The 25,605-nt window shown below is 60.7% G+C and overlaps 2 protein-coding genes and 1 long non-coding RNA gene across 4 annotated transcripts in view; 2 read left to right on the top strand and 1 right to left on the bottom strand.

Moving 5' to 3' along the window:
• The window catches only part of BAIAP2 (BAI1 associated protein 2), a 41,867-nt gene extending 30,952 nt beyond the window's left edge, over positions 1 to 10,915 (top strand). Inside the window, exons 6-12 of one of the 2 annotated variants that reach the window (XM_026082006.1) lie at positions 1,598 to 1,750; positions 5,138 to 5,365; positions 6,235 to 6,316; positions 7,330 to 7,531; positions 7,710 to 7,778; positions 8,654 to 8,816; positions 10,734 to 10,915. In XM_026082006.1, the coding sequence (XP_025937791.1) occupies positions 1,598 to 1,750; positions 5,138 to 5,365; positions 6,235 to 6,316; positions 7,330 to 7,531; positions 7,710 to 7,778; positions 8,654 to 8,816; positions 10,734 to 10,772 (936 nt within the window). In that variant the 3' untranslated portion in view covers positions 10,773 to 10,915. Of the gene's footprint in view, positions 1 to 1,597; positions 1,751 to 5,137; positions 5,366 to 6,114; positions 6,317 to 7,329; positions 7,532 to 7,709; positions 7,779 to 8,653; positions 8,817 to 10,733 lie in introns of both variants that reach the window. The other variant, XM_026082005.1, reaches the window with a different exon arrangement.
• Positions 10,916 to 13,790: 2,875 nt separating this feature from the next.
• Positions 13,791 to 20,279, top strand: LOC112973740. Its single transcript, XR_003256060.1, has 3 exons — positions 13,791 to 13,836; positions 14,058 to 14,105; positions 17,686 to 20,279. It is a non-coding gene; the product is annotated as an uncharacterized LOC112973740 (long non-coding RNA).
• A 2,994-nt stretch (positions 20,280 to 23,273) lies between these two features.
• AATK (apoptosis associated tyrosine kinase) overlaps positions 23,274 to 25,605 on the bottom strand; it is an 8,127-nt gene continuing 5,795 nt past the window's right edge. The window contains exons 11-14 of the mRNA XM_026082007.1: positions 24,313 to 25,596; positions 24,087 to 24,225; positions 23,751 to 23,978; positions 23,274 to 23,302 (exon numbers count right to left, since the gene is read on the bottom strand). Of these exons, the coding sequence (XP_025937792.1) occupies positions 23,274 to 23,302; positions 23,751 to 23,978; positions 24,087 to 24,225; positions 24,313 to 25,596 (1,680 nt within the window). The remainder of the gene's footprint in view (positions 23,303 to 23,750; positions 23,979 to 24,086; positions 24,226 to 24,312; positions 25,597 to 25,605) is intronic.

Here is a 25,605-nt window from a genome sequence, read left to right as displayed (position 1 = left end):
ATGCTCAGAGCAAGGTTGGAGCAGGAGGAACTCCTGCCCTAAAATAAGCCTGCTTTGAAGTTTGGGATGTCACTTAATCTCGCTGTTTGAGGTTCGCTCTGTTTTATAGGTGTCTGCTAATAAATACTGTAGCGTGCCAAAAATAAAACTGTTAAACAAGGAGGAGAGAAAAAGAAAAGGCTCCTTTGGGCCCAGAATTTCCAGTTTACTTCTCTTAGGAAAGCTCAGACTTTCTGGAACGGGTTTAGCTGTGCCTGGGCTGCACGGCTGGCCGTGGCTTTTCAGTTGGTGTTGCTGCCCCAGGGGAGGGACGATGGCAGTGATGGTGCTCGCGTGGCCCTTCGGCGGAGCCGCTCCGAGAGGGGCTGGACTGGCCCCGGCTCCTCGGAGATGGGATCGCTCCTCCTCGGGGCGCGGGGCTGCTCTTCCCCAGCACCGCATCAAGCGTGGAGCTCCTTGCAGAGGAGCTGGGGATGTCCCGAGGCCACGGAGAGAGGAGAAAGCGGCCAGGTCAGGGAGTTGGGGATGTCCCAAGGCCATGGAGAGAGGAGAATGCAACCAGGTCAGGGAGCTGGGGACATCCCAAGGCCATGGAGAGAGGAGAAAGCAGCCAGATCAGGGAGCTGGGGACGTCCCCTGCCCTCCGAGCTCAGCCCTGACAAGAGGAGCCATGCGAAGGACCTGGCCCAAGCAGGCTGGTGGTGGCCGAGGTGCTGATCTGAAGCCCTCCCTCGTGCTCCTCGCGGGGCCCCGTTTGCACCACGCGGGTCGGGTCGCGCTCACCCAGCCCAGCGCGCGGCTCTCGCCCGTAGCAGCGCTGGCAAAACCCCCGTGCCGAGCCGCTGCCCCACCTCGGTACGGCTCGCGGGCAGACGCAAGCGGAAAGCACTGGTCGGCGGCAGCCCCGGCGCCGCGGGCGGCCGGCGCGCGTTGGCTGGTGCGCAGGGTTCCCGGGCTTCCCCCGGGCTGCTGCGGCCCCGGCCGGTGCTGCCAGCGGCTCCGGGCAGCGCGGAGGGCGGCGGGTGCTGGGCGTTAGCGCGCTGCATAGATCGCGCTGTGCCGGGGCAAGCGTTTGCGAGAGGAGCTGGCGTCGAACGGGGCGAAGGGACCCATTTCCCGCATAGCCCGCCCGCTTGCAAAGCTGCCGGCGTGGAGGGTCGGGGGGGGATGAGCAGGGTGCGCCGGGGCTGCGGCGAGGAAGAGCCCTGGGTCCCGCGGCGGCCCCGGCAGCCCCGCCGGGCTCTGCCGCCCCTGCGAGCGCGCGGGCAGAGTGCGGGCGGGCGGCTGCGAGCGGCGCATCCCGTCCCATCCCTTCCCCCTGCCGCCCGCGCGCTCCCGAGCCCCCGCTCTGAGTCAGCGCCGCTGCGTGGGGGCTTGGATGAGTAAGGGCTGCTCGGAGGGGACGGGCAGAGACACACGCCGGCACACATGTGCGTCCAGCGCGCGGGGCCCCGGCTCCACCGCGAGCCCCCGGCTCCACCGCGAGCCCCCTCGCCGGGGGACATGGGGGCTTCGCAGCACCCTGCGTGCGGAGGGCAGGTGCAGGTAGAGCAAAGCGATAAACGCCATCACCTCCTTGCTTCTCTTTCTGTCCTAGTACATCGAAGCCATCAGCAGCAAGCAAGGCGAGCTGGAAAACTACGTCTCCGATGGCTACAAGACGGCGCTCACGGAAGAGAGGAGACGCTTCTGCTTCCTGGTGGAGAAGCAGTGCGCCGTGGCGAAGAGCGCTATCACCTACCACGCCAAGGTGAGCGGGTCCCACACCCGCCGGCRCACTCCCGCAGTCGGCCTGGCTCCCGCGCTGGTGCCCGGCGCGAGCCGCTGCGGAGCAGCCTGGGATCCTGCAGACCGCAGCCGAGCGGGGCTGATGGAGCCAGCACCATGGGACGCACGTGCGTTCAGGCTCCGAAAGCCAGGGCTCTCCCCAGATCTATGCTTTTCCTCCCGGCTGTACGCGGAGCTGCTAATGCTCTTACGAGCGGCCGTCCAGCGACAGGTGACTTGGGGCAGGGGCGTCTCCCATTGCTGCTGCTCTCCATTTCAGAGCAGCTTCTGGCTGCGGAAGGTGGATGAGACCAACTGCGGTTTGCTCAAGTGCCAAAGTGATGGTACTTGAGCCAGAGCCTGGCAGCACGGCCCACAGCCTGGCTTGCCCCAAATAGTGCTAGCCCCTCTCCAGCACAGCTCCACCTGTGYGGGAAGGTCCCTGGTAGGTGACTGGGGCTGCATTCACCTCCTGTAGGTCGAGCTGCCACTGAGGTCTTGGCCCGTGAAGTTTGAGGGCTCCAGCCTGCCAGGGGCTCATCGGCTGCTCGTGCATCGGCTGGTGATTTGCAAAAGCAGGAGAGGTGCACAGCAGGGCTGTTCCTGCTCTGCACCAGGAGAGCGGCGAGAGGCTCGGGGCAGGAGAGGGCTCCCTGTGCCATCGCCGCCTTTCCGCCTGGCACTAACAGAGGAGGGGATTAAATCCGTGCGCTGCTGCTCCTGGCTCCCTCTTGCCCTCTCCAGTGCTGCCCGTATCTCCTGCGCAAGGGCTCTGGGGACTTTTGGAGGGCTGGAGCTGGGTTCGCGTGGATGAGGGGCGTCAGTAGGCAGGCGCTGCTCCCCTGGCAGGCTCAAACACTCCTGTTCTGGTTGTTCCCCACYGCCACCCTCCATCGCTCACAACACCCATCTGTCAAGGCTGTGCTTGGAACAAGGGAGTAACAGAAGAGTTCGGATTAGTCAGAGCTGTCCTTGCGCTGTAATAGATGCTGAATCAACAATCAACATATGTTAACTTCTTACAAAGCGCGGGAAGGAAAACATTTCATTCCCTCCCGGCCCCCGGGGGGGAGGTGGTGGCGAGCGGCTGCCCAGGCCCCCGCAGAGTCGTGGGGCCGCTGCTCCGTCCCAGCAGCCCCGCGGACCTGGAGGAGCGGCGCGTTGCGGCAGCGCGGGCGGCTTCGCAAGAGGGAGCTTTGCGGGTGGCTCGTGCAGAACGGCACGGGTGTAGGCACGGCACGGGCTCACGCCCCATACCTGCCTGGCAGCCAGGCGCGCGGGGCTCACCGGCCGCAAGCACCGGCGCGCTGCGGACCTGGTGGCTGAACGATGCCGCCAGTAGCGACGTCTGCGCATCCTGCAGTCAGGTCATTCGCTTTGGCTGAAGTCAGTGTCACTCAGTGGCTGATATGTTCCCGCTCTTTTATATTGGCTTTAGAAGCCTTTTTTTTCATGCACAGGGATCAGGTCGTCTTTACGCAAGAACAGCAGTGAACCTACACAGAYGTGTAAGCTCGTTCTCTGCGGTGCAGCTCTGTTGCGTGGTTAATTGRCGGATGAGCTGGCTTCTCTGGGGAGAGGTGGCGCGGAGTTCGCGGCTCCGCAGATGACTGCCGCTTGCTGGAGTGGCTTTGCAGCATTCCTTGCCGTGTGTCTTTTCAGGGGAAGAGTTTAGGCAGGCGTTTGGGAACTATACGTTACATTGGACTTAGGAAAGACTTCGGGGAGCGTTTTTGAGTGTCTGCTCCCTTGGAGAGCCACGTGGTGGGATGCACTCTGCGGAGCTGCAGGTGTTACTTGAATAAGGAAAATTTTTAGCTCTATTTTTTTTGCTTTTGTGCTGTGATGGGTGGCTGCAGGTCCTGCCCCATGCGATGGGCCGCAGGCGAGGAGCACCGAGGGTTTTTTTAACCGAGTTTTAGCTGCAGAGCTGTAGGGGCCAGAGGCAATTGGAGCCGAGCAGTCCTGAAGACAAGCTCGTCCCTTGGGAACCAGGTAACAGCACAGAGCGCGTGCTGTGATCCCCCCCACCCCGTGTGCAGCGGAGCTGTTACAGGCATCCGTCACGGTACCGTACCGCTGCTGCGGCCGTTGCAGTTCTGTTAACGCGTCTGAGTGTCTCGCAGTTCCTGACCTGCAGCATTATTAGGTTTTTATTGGTGTGGAAAGCAGGTCTCTGGCACAAAAATAATGTGCTGCAGTGGATGTCCTGGCTGCCTGCCGCCTGCCTCTGGGGCTGATCCTTCACTAGCTGCTCGCCAGGAGCAGAGCTCCCCGCTGGCCCCTCGTGCCGGGGAGCAGCGCCCGGGCTCGGGGCAGGGTGCTCACCGACCCGAGCCGCCGAGCCGCCCCCTCCGCCACCACCCAGCCGGGCGGACTGGTGGGTGACCGGGAACGGCATGGCATGGGCAGCCCAGGAGCCACGAGGCTGCCGGCGGAAAGCTGCCGTTGCACTGGGTCGCGCGGTGGGGAAGCTCGGCGGCAGAGCGGGAGCAGCAGTCACCACGCAGCACCGGCCCCGTTAACGGGCTGCCTGTTAACGCAGCCCACTCGCCTGGCTGTCCCTTCAGCGCRCCAGGAGCTGTCGTCTTCCCTTTCCTTGGTAGCTGTTGTCACCGTGACCCAAACAGCAAAGTGGTGCTGTTCCCACTGCGAATCCCTCGACCAAGTCTTCGGTCGGGTTTAATTTCTTCCCTTGTTCGAACCGTGCTGTCCTCTGCGTAGCCCAGCTCCCTGCCTGGCTGCCTGTGGCTCATCTATTCTTCAAGCTGCCACACRCAGCATATCTCAGAAAGAGCTGGGGAAATGAATTACCTTTTCCTTCTCCCCTGTAAATTTTTCATGACACCTTCCTGGCTCAGCTGCCATCGGAGCCTGAAAAGGGTAAGTCCCCGTGTTTTATCTCGTTCGTGCCATGCACAGAGGAATAGATCAGTCTTGCTTGCTGTCCAAATGTGACGGGTCAGGCCAGCTCCAGATAGCCGCAGCAGTGCTGAYGCCGGTCAGGCGAGGGATGCAGAGCGCCAGGGCTCGTGGCTGCCTGCGATGGGGCCGGCAAGGCCCTTCTGCCACCCAAGGCAGGAGCAGCTTTGCTTAAACCCTCCTGACAGCTGTGTCTCTCCTCATCTCATGGACTGCAATGACAGATTCCCAGCCTCCCCAGGCAGTCCACCYTTGTGCTTGGCCATGGTTATGGTTGGACATCAGGGGACAAAATGTCCTGCCCTGAATATCCCTGCCTGCCGCTCTGTCCCTACCTGCTTCTGTTTAGGGTGAAAAYTGACATTTCTCTTCACAGCATCTCCTTTCTGGGCTGGGTTTTGCTATGGGCTCCTGTGCCCTCATGCCTTTTTTGCCTTCTCTSTTGCAGGGGAAAGAAATGTTGACGCAGAAGCTTCCACTGTGGCAGCAGTCRTGCTCGGATCCCAACAAGATCCCGGACCGTGCTATACAACTGATGCAGCAGATGGCTGCCAGCAGCAATGGCACCATCATGCCCAGCCCTTTGTCTACATCCAAATCAAACCTCATCATCTCTGACCCCATTCCTGGTGCCAAACCTCTCCCTGTCCCCCCGGAGCTGGCACCTTTTGTAGGAGTAAGTATCTAAGTAGTAAAAGTTGTCCTGACCTTCTGAGCAAAGCTGGAGGGATGAGCCCAGGCCAGTGTCACCATTGTCCTCAGCAAGTTGCCCTTTGATTGACTGTCATAGATGCACAGGGTGTGCGAGAGGTTGGGGATTTCAGTGCAYGTGCTTCTCCGGTACATGGGAAGTCTGGCTTGGTCTGACATGGAACGGACCAGCCTGCCTCATTCTGTCCTTCATGTWTTTGCCCAGTTTTGGTACTTCCCTGAGAGGTATCCTGCCTTGCTGAGCTCCAGGGAGGCAATGGCTGCAGTGAGGGGTCTCAGATGGGTTGTGGGGAGCTAGACTTGTCTGACTGTGGGGAAAGTCACTGGGAGCAGAGCACTGTTGTGGGAGTCAAACTGAAGTACCCTAAGTAACCTCAGGAAAAGGTGCTTAGAGTGAACCCATGTGATGAAACACTCTTCAGAGCAGGATCCTCCTGTCTGATACTGGAGGGTATGAGCTGAGTAGTAGAGCTCAGAAGAGATTTATTGGGTGCAAGACGACTTGGAGGGATGAAATACTATAGAGGTGACTACTGCTGCTCTTCCCAGAGCTTTATGCTTCAGGTAGGTAGGAAACAACCCAACAGGCCCAAGCTTCTGGTCTACAGTGAACCATGTTCCCTGGAGCTGCATCCCTTCTTTGTGGGAACTTGCGGTGGGATGCCTAATGAAGCCATTTCCCATCTTCCCTTCCCTCCTCTCCTTTCTCTCTAGCGAATGTCAGCACAAGAGACCATGCCAGTGATGAACGGAGTCTCAGGCCCAGACAGTGATGATTACAACCACTGGTCTGAGATGAAGCCAGCACAGCCCAAATCTTTATCTCCTCCCCAGCCTCAGAAGCAGCTGAGCGACTCTTACTCGAATACACTTCCTGTTCGCAAAAACGTTCCACCGAAAAACAGCTACGCATCAGGTAAGGATTTTTCACTGCCCTTTCCCCATTTGTCAGACCAGAGGGCAACTGTGCAGCATCTTCTGCTGGGGTGGGGGGCACTTTGCTKGTACTGGTTGTGTTGAGTGGTACTTGCAGGAAAGCCTTCTGCAGGGGAAGGTCACAGGGTTGATTTGGCAGCCACAGTCTGTTCCTGACGCATGGGGAATAGGATCGTGAATGCCAGTTGCAGGTTAATTTTGTTAGTGGCAGTGCAGTGATTAGCCACGTCTCTCAGTGGTGATGTGCTGTTCTCACCTCTCTGGACATGGGATTACAAAATGTAACGGAGATAACTTAGGCTGAAGCGTCTTTTAGGAAAGCAATGTTTCAGCCTAGTAACAGGATTTCTAGTAGGAAAATCTTGGGAAATCAGTAGAAGTCTTATCTCTTACATAAGGAAATGAATGAGGCCTGAGGATGTGCTATCAGAGGGGCCTTCTGCAGCGTGGGTCAGGCAGACTAAGTGTCCTCCTGTGGCCYGGCACAGAGGCAGGCTGATGGGACCTGGTCAAGAAGCAGCTGATGCACAAGAACGTGGGGCTGCGAGGGACCAGCTGGGCCAGGTCTCCCRCAGTCGCAGGCATGAGAGGATAGGTGTTTTAATTCAGAAGGATCCACACAGTGGACCACAAAGACTTTGAGCATCCCCTGTGAGAAGCATAAGGCTTTTAGTACCAAAGGTGGAGGGCAGGAGGGACTCGGGGTGATGCCAGTGTCTCCTGTTGGCAAGGAAATGGGAGGAGATGTGCTGTAGCCCCTGGGGAGCAAATAAATGAGCTGTTCAGGGGGGGAAGCATGAATGAAAACCTGGTCTGTCTGCTAACACTAAGGTTTTATTGGTACCTGGAGTAAGATAAGTAGGTGTTAGGGACCAGGCCTGGCAGGGCCTGTCCTGTCCTTGGTCGTGTCAAATGCCACAGTAGCAAACTGAGCCTGGATATGGTCACAGGATTAAAGTCTTCAGGCATTTCTTGGTCTTTGTCTCCTGCCAGCTGAAAACAAGACGCTGCCGCGTTCCAGCTCCATGGCCGCAGGGCTCGAGAGGAACGGCAGGACGAGGGTGCAGGCCATTTTCTCTCATGCTGCTGGAGATAACAGCACCCTCCTGAGCTTCAAGGAGGGTGACCTCATCACGCTGCTGGTGCCGGAGGCCAGGGACGGGTGGCATTACGGAGAGAGTGAGAAAACAAAAATGTGAGTGTCATGCTGGTCCCTGCGCCCGTGAACCGCCTGCCCGGCCGCCTCGAGCTGCCGCTCTGTCTCTCCTGGCCCAGCTGCCAGGGAGGGGGCTTGTGCGGCCTCGCTTTAACCTTTTCTGAATCTTCCGTCAATAAACATGCGTTTGACTCTGTCCTGGGCCTTTGTCTTTCAGGAGAGGCTGGTTTCCTTTCTCTTACACGCGGGTTCTTGACAACGATGGAAGTGAACGGGTCCATGCCAGGTAGAAGCATCGCTTGCTGGGCTGCACTGTCCTAACGCGGAGCGCGGCGGGGTTCCCGGCCCGGGGGGGTTGTGCCTGCTGGATTTGCAAGACGAAGGCCCTGTGCTTCTCCCAGCTCTGTCCGAACCAGTCTTGCTGGCTTGGAATGGGAATGTTTAATTTTTTTCCCCAGATATAATGTGCATAGTTAGAGATTCAAGGCAAAGGCATGTGGTCGCTTACTCCAGGGCAAATGCCATCGTGGGCAGAGAGGAAAAGGCTTTGCCTGACCATAGGGCCACCACCAGCACCATGATGGACTGTCTGGGCAGACAGGGTTTCTGGACTCACACATGTGTAATCATCTCCTGCTTCTTCTCTGCCTCCTCATGCAAATATAAGTATCAGACACTTTCTCTCTGCTGTGGAGAAATCCCAGGGAACCCTCATTTTAGGAACAACTTAATTGTTCACAAAAGTCCCTAGAAGAGCTGTGCAGTGACTAGGTGGGTCAGAGGTGGCCATTGCTGGAACAAGCCTGTATTTAGAGCAAGATGAAGTGTTTCTCGCTGGCCCTCCTTCGTGAAGGGAAGTTTGTTTTCCATCCCTGTGGGACGGCATACCCTGCCTCACATGAAAGCAAAAATAATAGTCTTTGGCCAGCATGGTGGAGGTCAGCACTTAGTGCCGGTGACCCAGAGAAAGGAGACCTGTATYGAACGGCTGAGGGCAGGTCTCTGTCCCGGTGGGATTTGTGCGTCTTGAAATTTGGCTTGTTACAGTGCCTGGGCTGGCTGGTGGTGKCGACAGGGACTGCCTTTTCTGCGGCCCTCAGGGGAAGTTGGAAGTAAATGGAAATGATGTTGGTGTCTTTGCTTTGGGTCCCCTCCATTTAGTCTGCAGCAAGGGAAAAGCAGCAGCACGGGCAACCTGCTCGACAAGGATGATATCGCCATCCCGCCACCAGACTACGGCATGTCCTCGCAGGCGTTTCCATCGCAAAACGTCAACACCTTCAAGCAGAGGCCGTACAGCGTGGCAGTGCCTGCCTTCTCCCAGGTGAGCGCTCGAGCCCGGCAGGCAGCGCGGGCACCGGCAGCAGTGCAAGACCGGGCACTGGTGGTTGACTGCCACTCGCTAGGGCAGCTGCAGTGGGTGCTTCCCCTCTCTGGGGCATTTGGGGGTTATTTTTTTAAACTTGGGAGATGCTTGAGCAAACCTCAGAGAGATGCTTGAGCAAACCTCAGAGCTTTCGTGCCAGTGTTTTTAAAGCAGAAGGAATTGTGTTCATGTTCTTACCGTGATATAGGCTGCGTGTACGTGAATGAGGGCTCCTCTCCAACAGGCCTATGTTCGTTATTTGTAGGACTACCTTATGCCCTATGGTTGTGCAATTAAAGACTATTCCAGTGGCCTCTGCCAACCACCATCTGCTCACTACAAGCCTTATACTAGGTCAACAGCTGTAAGTCCAAACAAATGCAATGTTTCCATTGGGATTTATGGACAGTTTGCTGTTTTTGCCTGGTGATTCTTGTGGCTTGCCCAGGGCTTCAGGCTGTCTCCTCCTGAGCATCTCTCCCAGAGGAGAAGGGGGAAGGGGAGACGGACACTGGGGAAACAGTGGGAGAGAGGCAAAGTGAATGGAGAAAAGAGGCCAGTTTGGCTAGCCTGGGTAGAGCAGACAAGACACAGAGTGGCACAAAATGGCACCATAAACCCCCAATCGACAACACTTGCCAACTCCATGAGAGCCTCCCACCAGAAATGAGCTGTTCACAGGGAGCTGGAACCTTTTTCTCTTGGGCTTGCTGATTTAAGTGGAGGAAGTCACCATCTCGGCCCCGGCCAGGGGCAACAGCTCCTGGGACACGAGCACCACCGAACTCTGATGGTCCCGCAGGTGACGTGATCAGTGTAGCCCAGTAGCCACTGATGTGATGTGGCTTTCCAGCTGGACAAGCGTGGCTGGAGTTGCTGGCTGTCCTGGGGAAGCGTGATGTTGGCTTTCCCAGCGCAATCAGCACGTGCCAGCGGACAGGGCAGGGAGAGGGAGATGTGGTTGCTCAGCTCCTGATCCCTTCTGCAGGGCACTCTCAAAAGGCTGCAGCTACTGCAGGGGGGCTCTGCAGGGGAATGGGGTGGAGGGATTTCTTGATCCCCACTGTAGCCTCCCTTCTTGCTAGTTTGAGCCCAGTGGAAGCTGTTCTGGGCAGGGTTTGCCACTGGATTTTGGGTTTCATGACTAGAATCATTCTCTGGGATGGGGAAACCCAGGTCTTTGATCCCTGACGTGTGGAGAGCTCAGTGACCGGAGACTCTTGGTCCTTCCTTCAATGGTTTGGTATTTGTCATGGAGAGCAGAGCTGTTCCTCAGTCCATATCCCAGGGCAGGCCCTTGTCTGGGAAGAGATGTCCTGGCTGGATCTCCTTTGAGCTCAGTTCCCATGTGCTCCTCAGAGCAGTGCAGTCCTCCTTCCCCCTCTGCAAAATGCCATTTAGTATCAGCTGAGTAGAAAATGGTCCAAAACTCTGTGTGGTTTCTGGTGGGAGTCAATACAGTACAAACACTTACCTTTTTCCACAGAACATTTCACTGGTCTTTCTCAAACTTACTGTCTGATCCCTTTTCAAGTGTGTCTTGTGTCTCGAAAGCCACCGGATCTTTGTACGAAGGTGGAGCTGGACAGAGCAAACCAGAGCTCGCTCAGCCGTTGCTCTTGTCTTGCTAGATTAAGTCTCGATCCGAAGAGAACGGTGTAACTTTGCTCCCTGCAGCGTAAATCCCATTTAAGTCATCTCCATTATTTCCCTTTCATCTTCAAATGCATTGGCTCTTAGCCCAAAACGTCTCTGGGTCCCGATGCATTTTGCTTTGTTCTTGTGACCCTCCAGTGTGACCCTCCAGCTGTGCCTCCAAAATGGCACAATCCGTGTCCCAGGCATCTCACTGCTTCCTCTGCTTCCCCCCCGCAGGGTCTCGATGACTAYGGGACGAGATCCGTTAGCAGGTAAGACTCTGCCTTCCTGTCACGTTACCTAAAAGCGAACTGTTGGCGTTTGTGCTCTGGGCGAAGTCATGCTGCAGTATCCCTTGGGAGGAGGCTTTCTGGGAGGTGGCCRTAGGCCTGCCGGCATGTGGACGGTGTGTGGCCGGCTTCGGGCAGCTGGGGACAGGGAAGTGTCAGCGGCCTGGAGCAGATCGTTTGGAGAAGGATACGGTGCCAGTCTTGTGTCTGAGCGCGGAGGGACCCAGCGTCTCCGGGGAAGGGCAGGAGCTGCGTGGGCAGGTTCCAGGGCCAGCCACCGCCGTCCCCGGCCACCACCGCCTTGGACCTGGTGCTCCATGTGCGACTTGCTTCTCTGGAGAGGCTCCGCGTCTCCGCGGCCAAGTTCTCCTGTCCTCCAGGTTAAACCAGGCTAGCGAGGCCTTGTAGAGCGCAAGCTTTCTAGGGTCTTGCCCGGGGATCTTCTCGCACCTGCAAGGTCGTTCTCCGTCCCCTTCCCTTGCTGCGGGAGCCTTTCCCAGGAGGCCTGTGGCCCCTGATCYGCGGGGACGGCGGTCTCTGGCCTGGAAGTGCCCCCCGGGCAGGGGGAGATGATCTCCGTGTGTAAGATAAAAACGCAGGCGAGGGGGCGTCGGAGCGAGCGGCGAGCGAGCGGTCRGAGCGGGCAGGGTTGGAGCTCGTCGCCCCGCTCCGCCTCGCGCCTGCTCCGCGCCCAGAGACACCACGCGCTCCCGGAGACGCCACGCACGCAGCGACCGGGGGGCGGGGGGGGAGTTTCGGGCGAGGTCTCGTTCGGAGCCGAAGCCCCGGCGGGTCTCGGGCAGCCCGTGCTGCCGGCGCCGGGGGAGGCCGCGCGCCCGGCGGAGGAGCCGGCCTCCCGGAAGGGGTGCCGTGGCGCGGCGCGGTGCGGCGTGGCGTGGYGTGGTGCGGCATGGCGCTGCCGGCCGGCCGGCGCGGGCACGTGCACCTGCACTCTGGCAGTCTCTGTGCTTTGTTCCACAGCGGCAGTGGCAGTTTGGTATCAACGGTGTGAGGACACCTTGGCTAGCAGTGGCAACTTGCTGCTTGGAAGAGCTTTCCGCTTCTTTCCTCCTCCCCCCCCCCTTTTTTTTTTTTCCCTCCTTCTTTTCTCTCTTTCTCTACTTCTTTTGGAGTTTAAACTCTTGTGATCTTCAAGGAAACCATGGTGCTTCTCCATCCCCTCCCCGGTGTTTACAGTGCCCTTGTTTCTGAAGCCTTTCAGAGCAGAAACTGCCAGACAGTCTGCGCTCGCTTTGAAGCAGCCTGGATGCAGTTTACACTTAGTTGGATCCCGTTTTTGTACTACTTTGTGAATGTTAAAGATGCACTATCCCTCTTCTGAGGCTTTACACGAGCCGCGTTACACTAACATGGAAGAAACTCTTCCCAGAACGGAACAAATATGCATGGCCTATGGTATATGTACTGTTACTTACCTATCCTCTGAGCTCTCCTGCGACGCCATTTTCCTCCTCTGAAAGGGAAGGCAGGTCTGGTTCCTTTCCTCTCTGGTTCGATCCACTTTAATTCAACCACGCGTAAAAGGTTGCTTTTAGAGAAGTGGATGGTCCAGAGGTCTCGGCCTYGGAGAAAAATGGCTGGTTCTCAGCCGGGGCCGGGCGCGCTCCGTCCCGCTCGCCGGCGAGGAGCAGCCCCGCAGCCCCGTCGGAAGGGTCGCTCCTTGTTGTTTTATAAATATATACATATATTTTTTTGTAGCAAGGTATTGTTTACCTCACGTTAGCGCTCGGGGGCGAACGGGGCTGAGGCAGCTTGCCAGAGCGGTCCGAAGCCGCGCTCACACCTTAAAACCGGACTTAAACGAAGCAACCCCCTGTCGGGTCCCTGGGGGGGGCTGGGGGAGAGTCCAGCGCTGAGCTCCCCGCRGTTTGGCGGGATTTGTGCGTCTCGATGACCCCAGAGGCGGCAGGGCCGGATTTCACGTCTCCCGGCGCGGCTTCTTCAGCCTCCGCACCCGGAGCGCAGGCTGTGCCCTTTCAGTGCCCGTGACAGTCTCCATTGCAAAGCCGTACACGCTTTCTTTTTCCGATGTGATTTTTAAGACCTCTGACATGCCTGTTTACTAGGACACTGCTGGCAATATAGACACAGACACACACGCACAGACACACACAGAAAAGTTTTTGTTTTATATACTAGACTATGGGCATATTGTAATAAGACCCTCCTGCATTGATGTCATAATTTTGCTAAAGATTTTTAACCCGAGATATTTCATGCTAAATGACTGAATGTAGAAGAAAAAAAAAAAAAAGAAAAAATTAGCAAAACTTGTATGAAGATTGTAAAGTGCTGAAAAACCTTTTTTTAAAAGCCAGAGAGAAATGTGCCCTGTACTGAGTTATTGTTTGAATAAAAGTTTTATTTATTGCATTGAGCTGGGCCTCGGTGTCTTTTTCGGCTGCCATGCCTGTGTTGCTGACCATTCACCAGCCTGCATCTGCCATGCTTTTGCTTTTTTTTTTTTCCTCCTCTTTTTTTTTTCCTTTTCTCCATTTCTCCATGACATTAGAGGGCTAAAAACAATCCCTCCTTGCCCTGTGTCTGTGTTCAGTTTGCAGGTCTGCCTAATTTGTGTTAAAACAGATTTGCTGAATGGAAGCAGCTGAAACTGTTTAAATGCCTGGTCTCTCCTCTAAGCCAGCGCCTTGCCCTGCCTTGAGGGAGAYGCTGCTGCGACTGAGCAACTTGCTGCATCCGACCGCAGGGTCCACCAAAGTTGCAGTCGTTTTTTCCATTTCTGGCTTTGTCGGGAATGCTGCGGAACCCACGCAGCCATTCCTAGACTTCATCCGAGCTTCACCGAGGGCCTGGGAGATGCGCCCGCTCCCGGCGGGAAGGAAGCAGCCCTCCCTTCCGGAGGGAGCCCGCGGGGGAGGCGCCAGGCGCTGGGCACCCTCGGCGTGGGGCCCCCCGCCTCCCTCCCCGGCGGCAGGGCCCGGACGCGCTAACCTGGCCTTGCCCTTCCTTCCCGTCTTCGCAGGGGCGCTGCCGCGAGGAGGGGCGGATATTAAAGTGCTGTAGAGCTCGTAAGTGTTAATAAATGCAACTTTTCCTTTCCTTTGCTTCCTCCGCACCATCTGAAGATGCGTGTAGCGCAGCTGGCGAAGTCTCCTGCAAGCGGAGCCCGTCCCGGCGGCAGCCTGCTCCCAGCCCAGCCTCTCTCTCCTTAACAAGTAGCCTTTTGCTCCCATGAAGGCTGTGCCGTGTGTCTCGGTGTGCTACAAACTGCGTTCTGTTTCCCTTGCAGCCCTGATGTTGAAGTGGCCAGGTTTTGAGATGCCCCTGACCGTAGTTAGTAAGTTGACGGTTTTCGCGTGCCGACCCCTTCTCTCGGTGTGCTGTGCGCTGGCCGCGCGGGCGCTGGTGGACCTCCGCTGGGCTCGCGTGCGGGTGAGCGCGGGGAAGTCGTCACCGCTCTGCTTGTTGCRCCCACCGAGTCGAGCGAGCCCTGAACGGCTGCGGAGCGGCGCGTGGCCCGTGTCCCTTGCCGGCCACCGGCCGTCGGTTCAGAGCACGGCTCCTCACTCGGTCACTCGCTTTCCCTACACTCGTGGTGGAAGCTTTCCTGCCTTCCTTGGGCTCCTGAAAGGGGACGTCCTCTTTCACTGTCACCCAGGACCAGCCGCGATGTTCCTGTCTCTAACCATGCTGCACCTGCACGGCTCGTAGCAATAACACCGCTGCCGCGCCAGGCGACACTCCGGTTTCACGCTTCCATCTCTGGGCACTGAGCTTCTCCTTCCGTTCCTGCTGCTTTTAACTCTGCCTCCAAATCCAAATAACGAACCCTCTTTGGTCATAGGTCTTCGGTGCTCGATGCTGCCGCAGCCGTGTCTGCTCGCTGCATCGGCCGCCGCGGACGCCAGCTCCGGTGCCCCRGGCAGAGCTCTCCCCGGCCGCCTGCGCGGTGATGGAGAGATGCCCCCGCGCGCTCACGGATGTAAAAAGTTTTTTGAGCAGCTTCTCTTGCTTGTAGGCTGTGTCGCGGTCCGGCTCCGTCCCCGGCCAGCTCGGGGAAAGGGTCCAGGGCTCCTCCTCGCTCCCGAGACGTTTGTCCGTGCGGCCTCTGCTGCGGGGCCGAGGGCCGTTACGGCACGGGGACGGAGCAAGTTGCTCGAGGAGATGAGACCATTCTTGCACGGCACTCGGCCGCGTTGCTGGAGGCTGGGAGAGCCGGGAGCGTTTCCACGGTTTCCCTGATTCAGTCCGCGAGCGGGTTTCTCTGCGCTCGTCAGAGCCGCGGGCTCCCATCCAAATCGCTCTTCTCTGCCAGAGCGAAAATGGTTAAATAATAACCCCTGGTGACTCATCAGAGCAACCTTTTCTATCCTTTCAGTCTCGAGATCTATTTTGGCACATTAGGGGGAAAAGTGATCTAAGAATCTGCATTAATTAGGTGGGAAATTAATTACCCTATTTTTAAGCAAAAGCAATTTATCTTTTGAAGAAGGCGCAAGCACGCTCTGCAAGGGGAGCTGTGGCGAGGGGCAAGGAGGCAGCGAGCGCCCTTCCCGTGGAGGCCCGGGGGGCCGAGGCAGCTCCAGCGGCTCGGCCGGGCTGGAGGCGGGCGCGAGCCTTAGGCGAGGTGCTGAGCGCAGCAGGTCCTGGCTGGCGGGAGGAAGGGCAGCCTTGCCGCCGCGGACGGCGCCGCGGGTCGGGAGCCGCATCCTCGCTGCTCATAAGGACTCGCGCAGGTGTTTCCCATCCCGTTAAGCTGCTCTTCGCCGATGCCTCCTCGTGCTGCCCTGAGGCYGTGGACAGCTGCCGTGAGCACGTGGGATGCCTCCTGCTGGGAGCCTCTTGCTACGTGTGATGTTCCAAGACCCTCGGATGCAGAGGGAGCAGGGATGTGATGGAGATGGGCCGAGCCGCAGCACGGAGCCCCTGCCCGTCCCGGATCCGTGGCGCAGCGGTGGTGCCGGAGGAGGCAGAGCAGGACCTCGAGGGACTCCTCAGCCTTGGCCCCTCCGAGGACGGCCGGGGCTGCGCCAGGCGGCGTGGAAGCATTGGCAGCGAAGAGGAGGAACGGCTCAGGACGGAGGCAYGCAGGAAGGAGGCTTCAGAGGCCACCCCGGCCGCTGGTGCTCGGCATGCTGCTGGATCCCGTGCCGCTGGCTCTCCCGCACCGTGGGATACAGGACTGCTCCCAGAGCCACCTCTGCCAATGGCCGGGGACGTGGCAGGCTGCATCCTGGAGGGATGCTGTGTCCCGGAGCAGCGGGTCTGCCCAGGCGGAGGAAGCTGGGAACCACAGCTGCTGCCGGGCGCCTGGACCCCGGCACTCACGCCGGGAATCCAGCACTGCCCCGTGCGGCTGCTCACAGCAGGACGGTGGGACCCTCCGCCTGGGGAAGCAGCCACGGGACTGGCCGGGACAGCGGGTCAGGACGGCAGGAGCGCCGGGGCGGATCGGCACCGAGCGGCGCCCGCCGTGACCAGGGGCGGTGGAGAGGAGCGGGTTTATGGTGCTCGGTGTGACTCCCCGTGGAGGGAGGGGGCAGCGGCCGGGCCAGGGAGGGGCTGGAGGATGCAGGGATGCTGGAGCCCAGGGATGCTGGAGCAGCCCGGGGTGGCCACGCTCGGCTCTCCACGGTGCTCATTGCGGTGGGCAGCCGCTGGCGCCCCGCTCGTGCGTGCAGCGTGGTGCGCGCAGCCTGCCCCGGGGGACACGAGTGCCGCTGCGGGTGCCCGACGCCCTGGGAGCCCGAAGCCAAGCGGCCGCTCGGCRCTCCAGGCCATGGGACTTGGCCCCTCCTGGGGGTGGCCGACGCCGGTTTTAGGGAGCTGGTGTCCGTGCCGCCTCTCCGCCATCCCGCGGGCCAGCCGGCTGCAGGCTCTGCCCAGAGCCCGTCCTCCCGCCGTCCCCTGGCCTCTTGCTTGGCCGCTTTGCTTCCTGGCGAAGGTCTCCAGAGCCTTGGCTCCTGTGCCACTGTTAGCGCAGGTCCCTGCCGCGCGCCGTGGCCACCTGCCCTCCGCGGAGGTGCGCGCTCCGCTCCGGCCCGGCGGCTCCCGCAGCCCAGCGAGCAGAGGGAGGTGTTAGGGCGGCACGGTGCACGTGGCCTCCGGGAGCGGTGCCGGAGTGAGCGTGGCCTGCGGAGAGCTGGCGGATCTGCACCTCCTCCRCGTGCGTCAAAGGGCCGAGTCCAGCCTGGGCATCTGCAGCAGCCGCTCTTGGTTTTGCAGAGCCGGAGCCGGAGCGAGCACAGCCCTGTCCCCGGGAGAGCCRGGCCGGGGCGCTGGCCGCCCACCCCGGGCTCCAGGATCACCTTGGCTGTTCAAGGTGGTCGCGCGGGACGTCGGGCTCCTGCTGCTGCTCTGCTCGGGGAGCTGCTGCTTGAGCGAGGAGCTGTGAGCAGTTGGTCAGGGACCTTGATTTTTTAACGAACCACCTCTGTTTCCTCCCCTTTGGAAGCCCCCAGCTTTAGGCATGCTTAAAAGCAAGGTGGGAGAAAGCGTCCCCTCTCCCTGAGCCGAAAGAGAAGCGGAGGAGCGAGCGGAGCAGCTCGCGCCGAGCTGCCCCCGGGCTTTGCAGACGGGGCAGGGCAGAGCGCACCCGGCTTCGCCACTCCTCGGTGCTGCTTCCCCGCGGGCCAAGGGCAGCGGGGCTGGCGGCGCTCTGGGCGCTCCAACATCCCCGTTGGGTGGGTCCAGGCTCCGAGTAAAAGCAGCCAGGCCAGGAGCCGAGCGCGCCCGGCGCAGCGCAGCCTGCAGCATCTGCTGCCACCAGAGCCATGCTGCAGCCACGTCTCTGTAGCAAAAGCTTGTTGGTGTCTCGCCAGGTTGTCTCTTGCTGTCCCGCCGTCCTGCGCGCACAGGCCCCGCTGCCGCTCGTTGCCGTCTCCCCTGCTAAACTCTGCCTTCCTCTCTCTCTGCAGAAACCCCTTTGCCAACGTCCAGCTGAAACCAACAGTGACGAACGACAGGTCGGCTCCTCTCATCAGCTGATCCTGGGATTGCTGGCCACCACCGTGCAGTTTGGCACGCGTTGCCTTCTCACCGCCGTTGTTTGCATGTCTGGCTTTCCAGAACTTCGTTTTTAGGCAGAGTTTATATTAATCCTGCTGCTTTGAAAGCCAAAGGCTAAAGCTAGTGCTCTATTTTCTCTTCTCTAGATCCAGCTTATTCAGCTCAGTCGTAGAGGGTTAAAGTTACCAAGCAGCCTGTGCTTTGCATGTGCAGAAGTAGGACAGCGCTCGTGGCCCAGGGCGCGCAGCACGTATCCCGCAGCCAGGTTCGCTTGCAGGCTTAGCGGCAGGCCGACGCGGCTGCAGCTGATGAGCCGCTCGCTGAAGGGGAGCTGCGCTTCTCGGGGTGCTGCCACGATGGTCCCCCCCTTGCTGCAGCCCRGGAGGGAGCCCACCGGCCGGCCGGAAAGCCCCGAGGCTCCTTACGAGCAAAGCGGGTGATAAAACCTCCGCCGGCTCCCGATCGCTGCTGTGAGCCGTTGGCTGCTCCGCTGGTTTTCTCGGCCGCTGCAAGTCGGGCGCTGCGGGGTCTGCAGCACCCTGCCGGCGCGGGTGCTGGCGTCGCGGCGCCCGGGAAGGGGCAGAGCCTTGCTCTCAGGAGGGAAACGTGGACRCGGAGGTTTTGTAAGGCTCGGCCCAGCTACCGGCTGGGTCTCTGTATATAGTCGGGTGTTATGGTACTGCTGTAAAATATAAGCTAGAAAAATACTTTAGGAGGTGGCAGCTCTGGTCACTCCGCAGTGTTAACCCCCCCCCCCACCATCCCCATCATCGGCTCCGAGACGGACCTGGCGGCAATGGGCATTCCATGGCMAGGCTCCTGCTCAGATCCAGATCCTGCTCCCGGGGTGAAGGTGTTTGCGCACCCCCTTTCCCGGGCCGCAGCTCGCTGCCGTCCTGCCCGTGGTGGCTGCATGCGCTGCGCTTGTGCCGGCTGCTGCCAGGGCGCCCGCGCGCTGCCAGCCCGGCTCCGCCGGAGCCTCTTCCCGGGCCTGGCCCCGCGATCCCGCTGCCGCACGAGTGGGAGCATCTCAGCCCCTGCCGCCCGCCCCAAGCCCTGGCAGGGCCCCGGGACGCGGTCCCGCTCCCCAGGCACCTGCTACGGAAATGGGAAGAGGGAGCAGGGCTTCCCGCGCAGGAGCTGCAGCTCTTCTGGGCGAGCAGCTGCCCAGCTCCGGCTTTGCTGGCAGGATGAGGCGGCAGTGAGGGACCTGCTGGCAACGTGCTTTGGGGGGATGGCAATGCCCTTTAACATTTTTGCCTTTTTCATTATATTTGTCATTTTGCACTTTTTAATTGCTAGAGCTCAGAGGAACGGTCGGTTGCTGGTTGTTTTAACAGTAGCTTTAGCCCAGGAGCATGTGATGAGTAGCAAAGAGCCCCCGCGTGTGTAGATYGCTGTCGGTGTTTTGCTGTAAAGGAGCGTGTAGCTTCCAGCTCCAATCAGTTGCTGATCGCTGCTGCAGCCCCTCCGCCGGTTCCGCAGCTCCCTGGAGGAAAGCGCCTTCTCCGGGACTGCTCGGACGCCGGCTAACGCAAGGGCTGGTTTCCATCGGCCCCGTGCCGCTGCTTCCTCTTGCGGGGACGGAGCCACACCGAGGCCCCGAGCTGCAGCCGGCCGCCTGCTTCCTCCCGGCACCGTGGCTGCATCCCTGAGCCGGGAATTGCCCACTCCTGCCACCCACGGACGGAGGCAGCAGCCAGGGAGCAGGCAGGGACCTGCCTGAGCTGCCGCTTGACTTAAGTCGACCCCGCAGCCACCTCCCTCGCCCGGCGGGGACCTGCCCGGAGCTGCTGCAAGAGCGCTGGGAGCCTGAAGCCGTCCCGTGGGCGCCGGCCGTCGCGCTGTGCCGGTTCGGGGGGGTCGCAGGTGCTTTGGGGCCGGGACAAGGGCCAGAGGCAGCCGCCGTGGGCAGCAGCCCTGCTCCAGCCAGCCCCAGGGCTCCTGGGGCTTCGCTGCACCTCCTGGCTTGGTGGCACCTGCAAGATGTAACCTGAAATAATTTTTTATGAAAAAGTAATTTATGAGCAATAAAATTCCCACACACACACCCCTGCCCCTCCCCGGCCCCGTTTTCCTTGGTTGGAGGGGCACCGGCACACCCCCCACAAACAGGAGCATCCAAAGGCCTTTCGGGCGCCGGTGTCTTACAACAACGTTGCTTCATTAGCAATGCTCTTCAAAACATTATTTGTCTAAATCTAGAGCGGCTCCTGGCCCAAGGGAGGGACCAGGCTTGCTGACAGCTGAAGTGCAGAAAAGCGGCTGCTCCCCGCGGTCYGGCCCCGCTCCCCCCGGCCGCCGCCGCCGGCCCCTCGCTGGGCAGCCACTGGCCCCTTCCTGCCTGCCAGGAATGATGCGGGAGGGAAACAGCTTAAGATATTTTAAAAACTTTATTATTGGCCCGATGATGTTTGACACACATGCTGGGAGCTGTATGGAAATCAGCACTGATTAAAAAATACAGCAATTATGACCCGTATTGATAAAATATACAATGTAATAATAGCCTTTCTATTAAAAAAAATATCCAAGCCTTAGCTCTGTTCTCATGCTGCCCTCCAGAGGCAGATACCTTCGAGTCTATAGACCAAAACCCTGGGATTGGCATGCAGGGAAGGAGGGGGAAGCRGGAAGGGAGCCGCAGCCGGGGTGTCCAGCACTGCCGGGGTGCCCCGTCCCTCCGTGGAGAACCGGGTGGGTGCTGCCCCGATGGCACCGTGCCAAATGGGAGCCCGAGGGGTAGCGGGGAAGGGATCAAGCCACAGCTGCCCCATGCAGCAGGGTAGAGCTGAGCGGGGCTGGCACATGCTCAACTAGCCCCTACATACATGCTGTTTACAGGGAGGTCAAATTGAGGGGGAGAGAACAGGGGGGGGGGGGGGGGGGGGGGGGGGCCACCCCCAGCCAAGCGGCCCCAGCAGCAGAGTGCAAGCAGAGACGTGGGAGAGCAGTTTGGGGCACAGCGCAGGGGTTATGGGCCATGCTGGAGCCAGAAAACACTTAAATAAAATAATAATAAATTAAAATGAGTAAATTAAAATGAACTGCTAACTGGCCATAGCAGGAGAAGCAACCCACAGTGGCGAGGTCCTGGGTTGGCACAGCAGCCTGGGCTTGCAGAGCTGGGGTTGGGGGCGGAGGGGGAAGACACCCAAGTAATAATGCAAAATTTTGGCAAGGCTGTTAAGTCCCCCGCCCTGGCAGGAGGCCATGGCCAGCCTCCTCCCAAAACGCCRAGCGGGCCCAGGCTGAGCTGCAGCTTTGGTGCCCAGGGCTGGCCTCACATGGCAAAGCATGGAAAAGGCGTAGGGGGGATTAAATTAATGCTAAGCGGCAGCTGCTCCTTAAACTGGAGCATGAGCATCCGCAYGGGCAGCTGGGCCTGGAGCAGCCCGGGGCGCGGGAGCAGCAGCAAGGGGCTGAGCCACGGCATGGGGGGGCAGCCAACCCAGGACCGGGCTCACTCTGCCCCGGTGCTGGAGCAAAGTTAGCATGGTGCAGCACCAAAAGCCTGGGGGTGTGAAGAGACAGGGGAAGGGGCCACCCTGAGCAAGGCTGGCCCTGATGCATGCCCGGCGGGGCATTGCACGCTGCCCCCCCCCCCCGGTGCAGCTTGCTGCCGGCCGGCGCGGAGCCAAAACAGCTCCAGCCCCAGGGCAGCGGTGCCGGCTCCAGGGCACTCGGTGCTCGGAGCAGGAGATGGAGCATGAATTCGCCTTCCAGCACAGCACTGTGCCCTGACCCCCTATGTCCCCCAGGGCAACAAGGGCCAGGCGGTGCCCGGACAGCGCAACRGGGCTGGGAACAGCTGCAGGGGCTCAGTTAGGGAAGCCCTCCAGCCCCCCCGAACYCAGAGGCAGCCTGGTGGGAGAGCTGCGCTGCACCGGAGCTGGGCTCACGGGCTCGGCCGGGCACTGCCCTGCTTGGAGCGAGTGGCCGGAGTGGGGACTGGAGGGGAGGGCGAAAGTGCTGCTCCTGCCCCACGGCCACCCTGCAAGGGCGAAAAATGAGGCAAGAGGGGTTTTTTTTGGGGGGGGGAGGGGGTGACCATGTCCCTGTGCACTTGCACTTGTGCATGCAACCCGTGTGTGTACATACATACACACACACACACACATACATACGTGTATACACACACACACACACACACACACACACACACACACACACACACACATTTCTATATATAAACACACACTTGCATGCACATGGCAAGCAGAAGCCAGCCCAGCTGCAGGGGACAGGGAGGAGGGGCAGTGATGTTTGGGGGGGGGGGTGCATTTCTCACCTCAGGGTTTGGTCTATAGGCCCCCAAAGGAAACACAGCCCTGATTTCAAGGTTTCACTCAGCTCCGCTTAGTTCCAGTTCCTTCTGGAAGTTGGAATTGCACACTTATCCTAAGCCTCAAATGAATTAAAAAACAAAAAAACAAAAAAAACAACAACAAAGAAACAAAAACAAATGAATAAACAACCGTGAGAATCCCCCCCCCCCCAAAATGCCTCGACAAACTCTTTACATCTCTTTGGCAACAATAACTTAAAATCGCGGCAATGTGAGTTCGGTCAACAGCAAGTTTTGTTTTTAGGGGTTTTTTTTTCTTTTCTTTTTTTTTTTCCTTTCATTTAAATACAAAAATAGTCAGGTTGGCAGTTCCCTCCTTAGCTACATGTCTGGCACGGGGGCGACCCAGGCAGCCAGAGCGGGACCCTGCGCTTGCCGGTCCGCAGTGCTGAAGCCGACAGGCACGGCCCAGGAGAGCATGCCCAAATCCCATGGGGAGCCAGGCTGGCCCCAGGGCCACCCTCCCCGCCGGATTTTGCGGCACCGGAGCGATGGAAGAACGTCCCCATCGCCACCACCATCGCCGCTGCAGCCCTGGCCAGGGAGCGAAGCAGGACGAGCTCGGAGGCTGCAAAGCCCCTGGCAGCGAGGACGAGACGGGACCTGCCGCCGGCGGCGCCGGGAAACCGCGTGGCTGGGGGCACGGAGCGGCCGGGGCCCCCGCTCCCGGCCATGGCATGGAGGCGCAGGACGGCCAAGCTCACTACACGGCGGGGAGAAGGGACGCGGGGAGGGGGGGACGTCACAGGGGGTCAAGAAGCCAGGGCAGGGGGACGTCGCTGGGTGGGGATCTGCAAATGTTAGCAAGGTCAGGGCACTACCCTTTAAATGCTATAATTTATATATATATATGTGTATATATATATATATATATATATGTCTATTTATACACACGCACACCCGCACTCGCACGCGCACGGCCGGCCGTCACCCACCGCCTCGCCCCGGGCCGCCCCGGCCCAGCTCCAACTAGCAGCAGCAAACGAACTCCTTCCGATAAAATCTGCCTAAAAAAATAGAGCAAGGTCCCAGGAGTCCACGGGCCAGGCCCCACTCCCGGCCTCTGTCCGTCCATCCGTCTGTCTGTCCTCTGCGGCCCCCAGGCTGATGCCGCTGCCAAGGGAAATCCCCGATGAGCAGGCGGGTGGCTCATTCCCTGTCGCCGTCCTCGCTGCTGCCTGGAATGGAGCAGAGAGGCAGCATGAGCGCCCGGTGTGTGGGGACAGGCACCATGGCCGGGCATCCTCCGGCACATGGGAATGGGATGCAGGACATGACCAGGCATCCTCTGGCACGCAGGGACGGGATGCAGGACATGGCTGGGCATCCTCAAGCATGCGGGGATGGGATGCAGGACATGGCCAGGCATCCTCCAGCACACGGGAATGGGATGCAGGACATGGCTGGGCATCCTCTGGCACATAGGGACGGGATGCAGGACACAGCCGGGCATCCTCTGGCACGCAGGGACGGGATGCAGGACATGGCTGGGCATCCTCGGGCACACGGGGATGGGATGCAGGACACGGCCGGGCATCCTCCGGTGTGCAGGGATGGGATGCGGGACATGGTGCTCCTGCAATGCCGAGCACCGTCCCAGGGCACGGCGCCGCCGGAGAGACTCACCTCCAACGGAGTCCATGTCGGAGTCGGAGACGTGGGTGATGGAGAAGCGGGAGACGGGGGCCGGCGAGACGGTGAAGCGGGAGAACTGGAGCGGCAGCACCTGCTTCTGGGCCGGCAGCAGGGAGGGGACGGCCGGGGGGGGCTCCGCCGGCGTCCCCGCCAGCGAGGACATCAGGGACGCCTTCACCGGCATGAGCGGGAAGTCGTCGTCCCACTCGAAGCCGCCGCCTGGGACGCGGAGGGAGAGAGCTGGGGCGGACGGGGATGCCGCCAGCCCCCCCTCGCCGCCCCCCACCACCCTCCGTCCCGGGGGGCCGCTCGCCCCCCCCCCCTTACTCTCTTCAGACGCGTTCCCATCCGAGGAGTCGTCCGAGGCGCTCAGCCTCTCCGCCGGGCTGCCGCTGGCCGGGGGCTGCCCCGGAGGCTCGGGGACGTCCGGGAAGCTCTGCTCGCCCAGCTCCCGCGTGGGACTTTCCTGGGCACGAGGAGACACGTTGGGAAACGACCCCCCCACCCCACCCCCCCCAAAGCGGGGGCCCCTCGGCCCGGCCGAGCCCCTCACCTGGTCGAAGAGGTAGATGGTGACGTCGTCGAAGAAGGACACGGCCTTCTTCTTGCGCTCCAGGTCCTCGCAGAAGGAGGCCGAGAGCAGGCTGGGCATCTTGAGGAGGCTCCGCAGGTTCCTGGCGCTGTGGCTCTCGGCCACCACGATGGGCACGGCCGCCGGCTCGTCCTCGCTCTCCTCGCTCTGCTCCTGGATGTTGTAGCAGCGCAGCTCCTCGTCCGACTCGTCGCTGTCCTCCGTGTCCTCCTCCTCCTCCTCGGGCTCCTCGCGCCGCTCCGGGGCAGCTGGCAGCAGGGAGCTGCCCGGCACCGACCGGCACGGACCCTCCGCCGGCGGCACCGGCCCGGGGGCCGCAGTCTGCTCGCCCCCAGCCTCGTCTCCCCCCAGTCCGCAGACGCCCCGGGACGCGGACGGGTCCCCCCGGGCCACCCCCTCGGGGCTCGCTGCCGCCGCGGACGAGGAGAAGRTCTCGGGCGGCACGGAGCCTGCCACGATGCCGGCGACCACAGGACACGCGTCCCCGCCGGGGCTCGGGGAGCCACCCGGCGCCGGCACCGCGTTGGCCGGGGGCTGCTCGGCGTTCTCCGTCTCTGTCCCCCGYGGCGGCTCCTCCGCCGCGCCGGGGGCCGGTCCCCAGTCTTGGGTGCGGGGCCGGTTGTCCGCCACCGGCACATCRGAGCCGTCGCCGTCCTCGCGGCCCCGCTCGGCCTCGGCGTCACCGTCGGAGAAGTAGGCCGAGTCGCGGCAGGGGTTCTTCGCGGCCGGGCCGGGCGGCTCGGCACCTGGGGGCGAGGGCAGCCGCGTCTCCGGGGCGGCGCCGTCCCCCTCGCCGCCCTTCCCCGGCGCGCCGAAGCCCTCGGGCTCGCGGGGCTCGTGCGGCTCCTTGAGGACGAACTCGGGCGACTCGTTGTTCTCGGTGTCGTAGCCGCTGTCGAGCGCCCGGGGCTGGCCGGGCGGCGCGAAGGCCGTGGGGCTGAAGCCCTCGCAGGAGCTGGCCGTGGACGGGATGTCCAGGGACTCCAGCGAGTCCGGCGTCCCCACCTGCTTCTGCAGCGACTTGAAGGCYGGGGCCACCTCCGCCCGCTCCGCGTAGTCACCGGAGAAGTCGGTGAAGACGCCGGAGGTGAGCTCCGCCGTGTCCTCGTCGCTCCCGTCATCCGTGCTGGGGAAGCTGGCGCTGGAGAGGGTCTTGTCCGACGTCTGCTCCGCCTCGGGGCGCTGGCCGTCCTCGGCGGCAGCCGGCGCGGGGGCCTCCGGCGCGGGGCGGGCACCGTCTCCGGGCTCAGCGGG

This window comes from Apteryx rowi, unplaced genomic scaffold, assembly GCF_003343035.1.
Source record: "Apteryx rowi isolate R43461 unplaced genomic scaffold, aptRow1 scaffold_564, whole genome shotgun sequence".
In the NCBI taxonomy this organism is placed as follows: Eukaryota; Metazoa; Chordata; class Aves; order Apterygiformes; family Apterygidae; genus Apteryx; species Apteryx rowi.
This window is presented reverse-complemented; position numbering and strand designations above follow the sequence as displayed.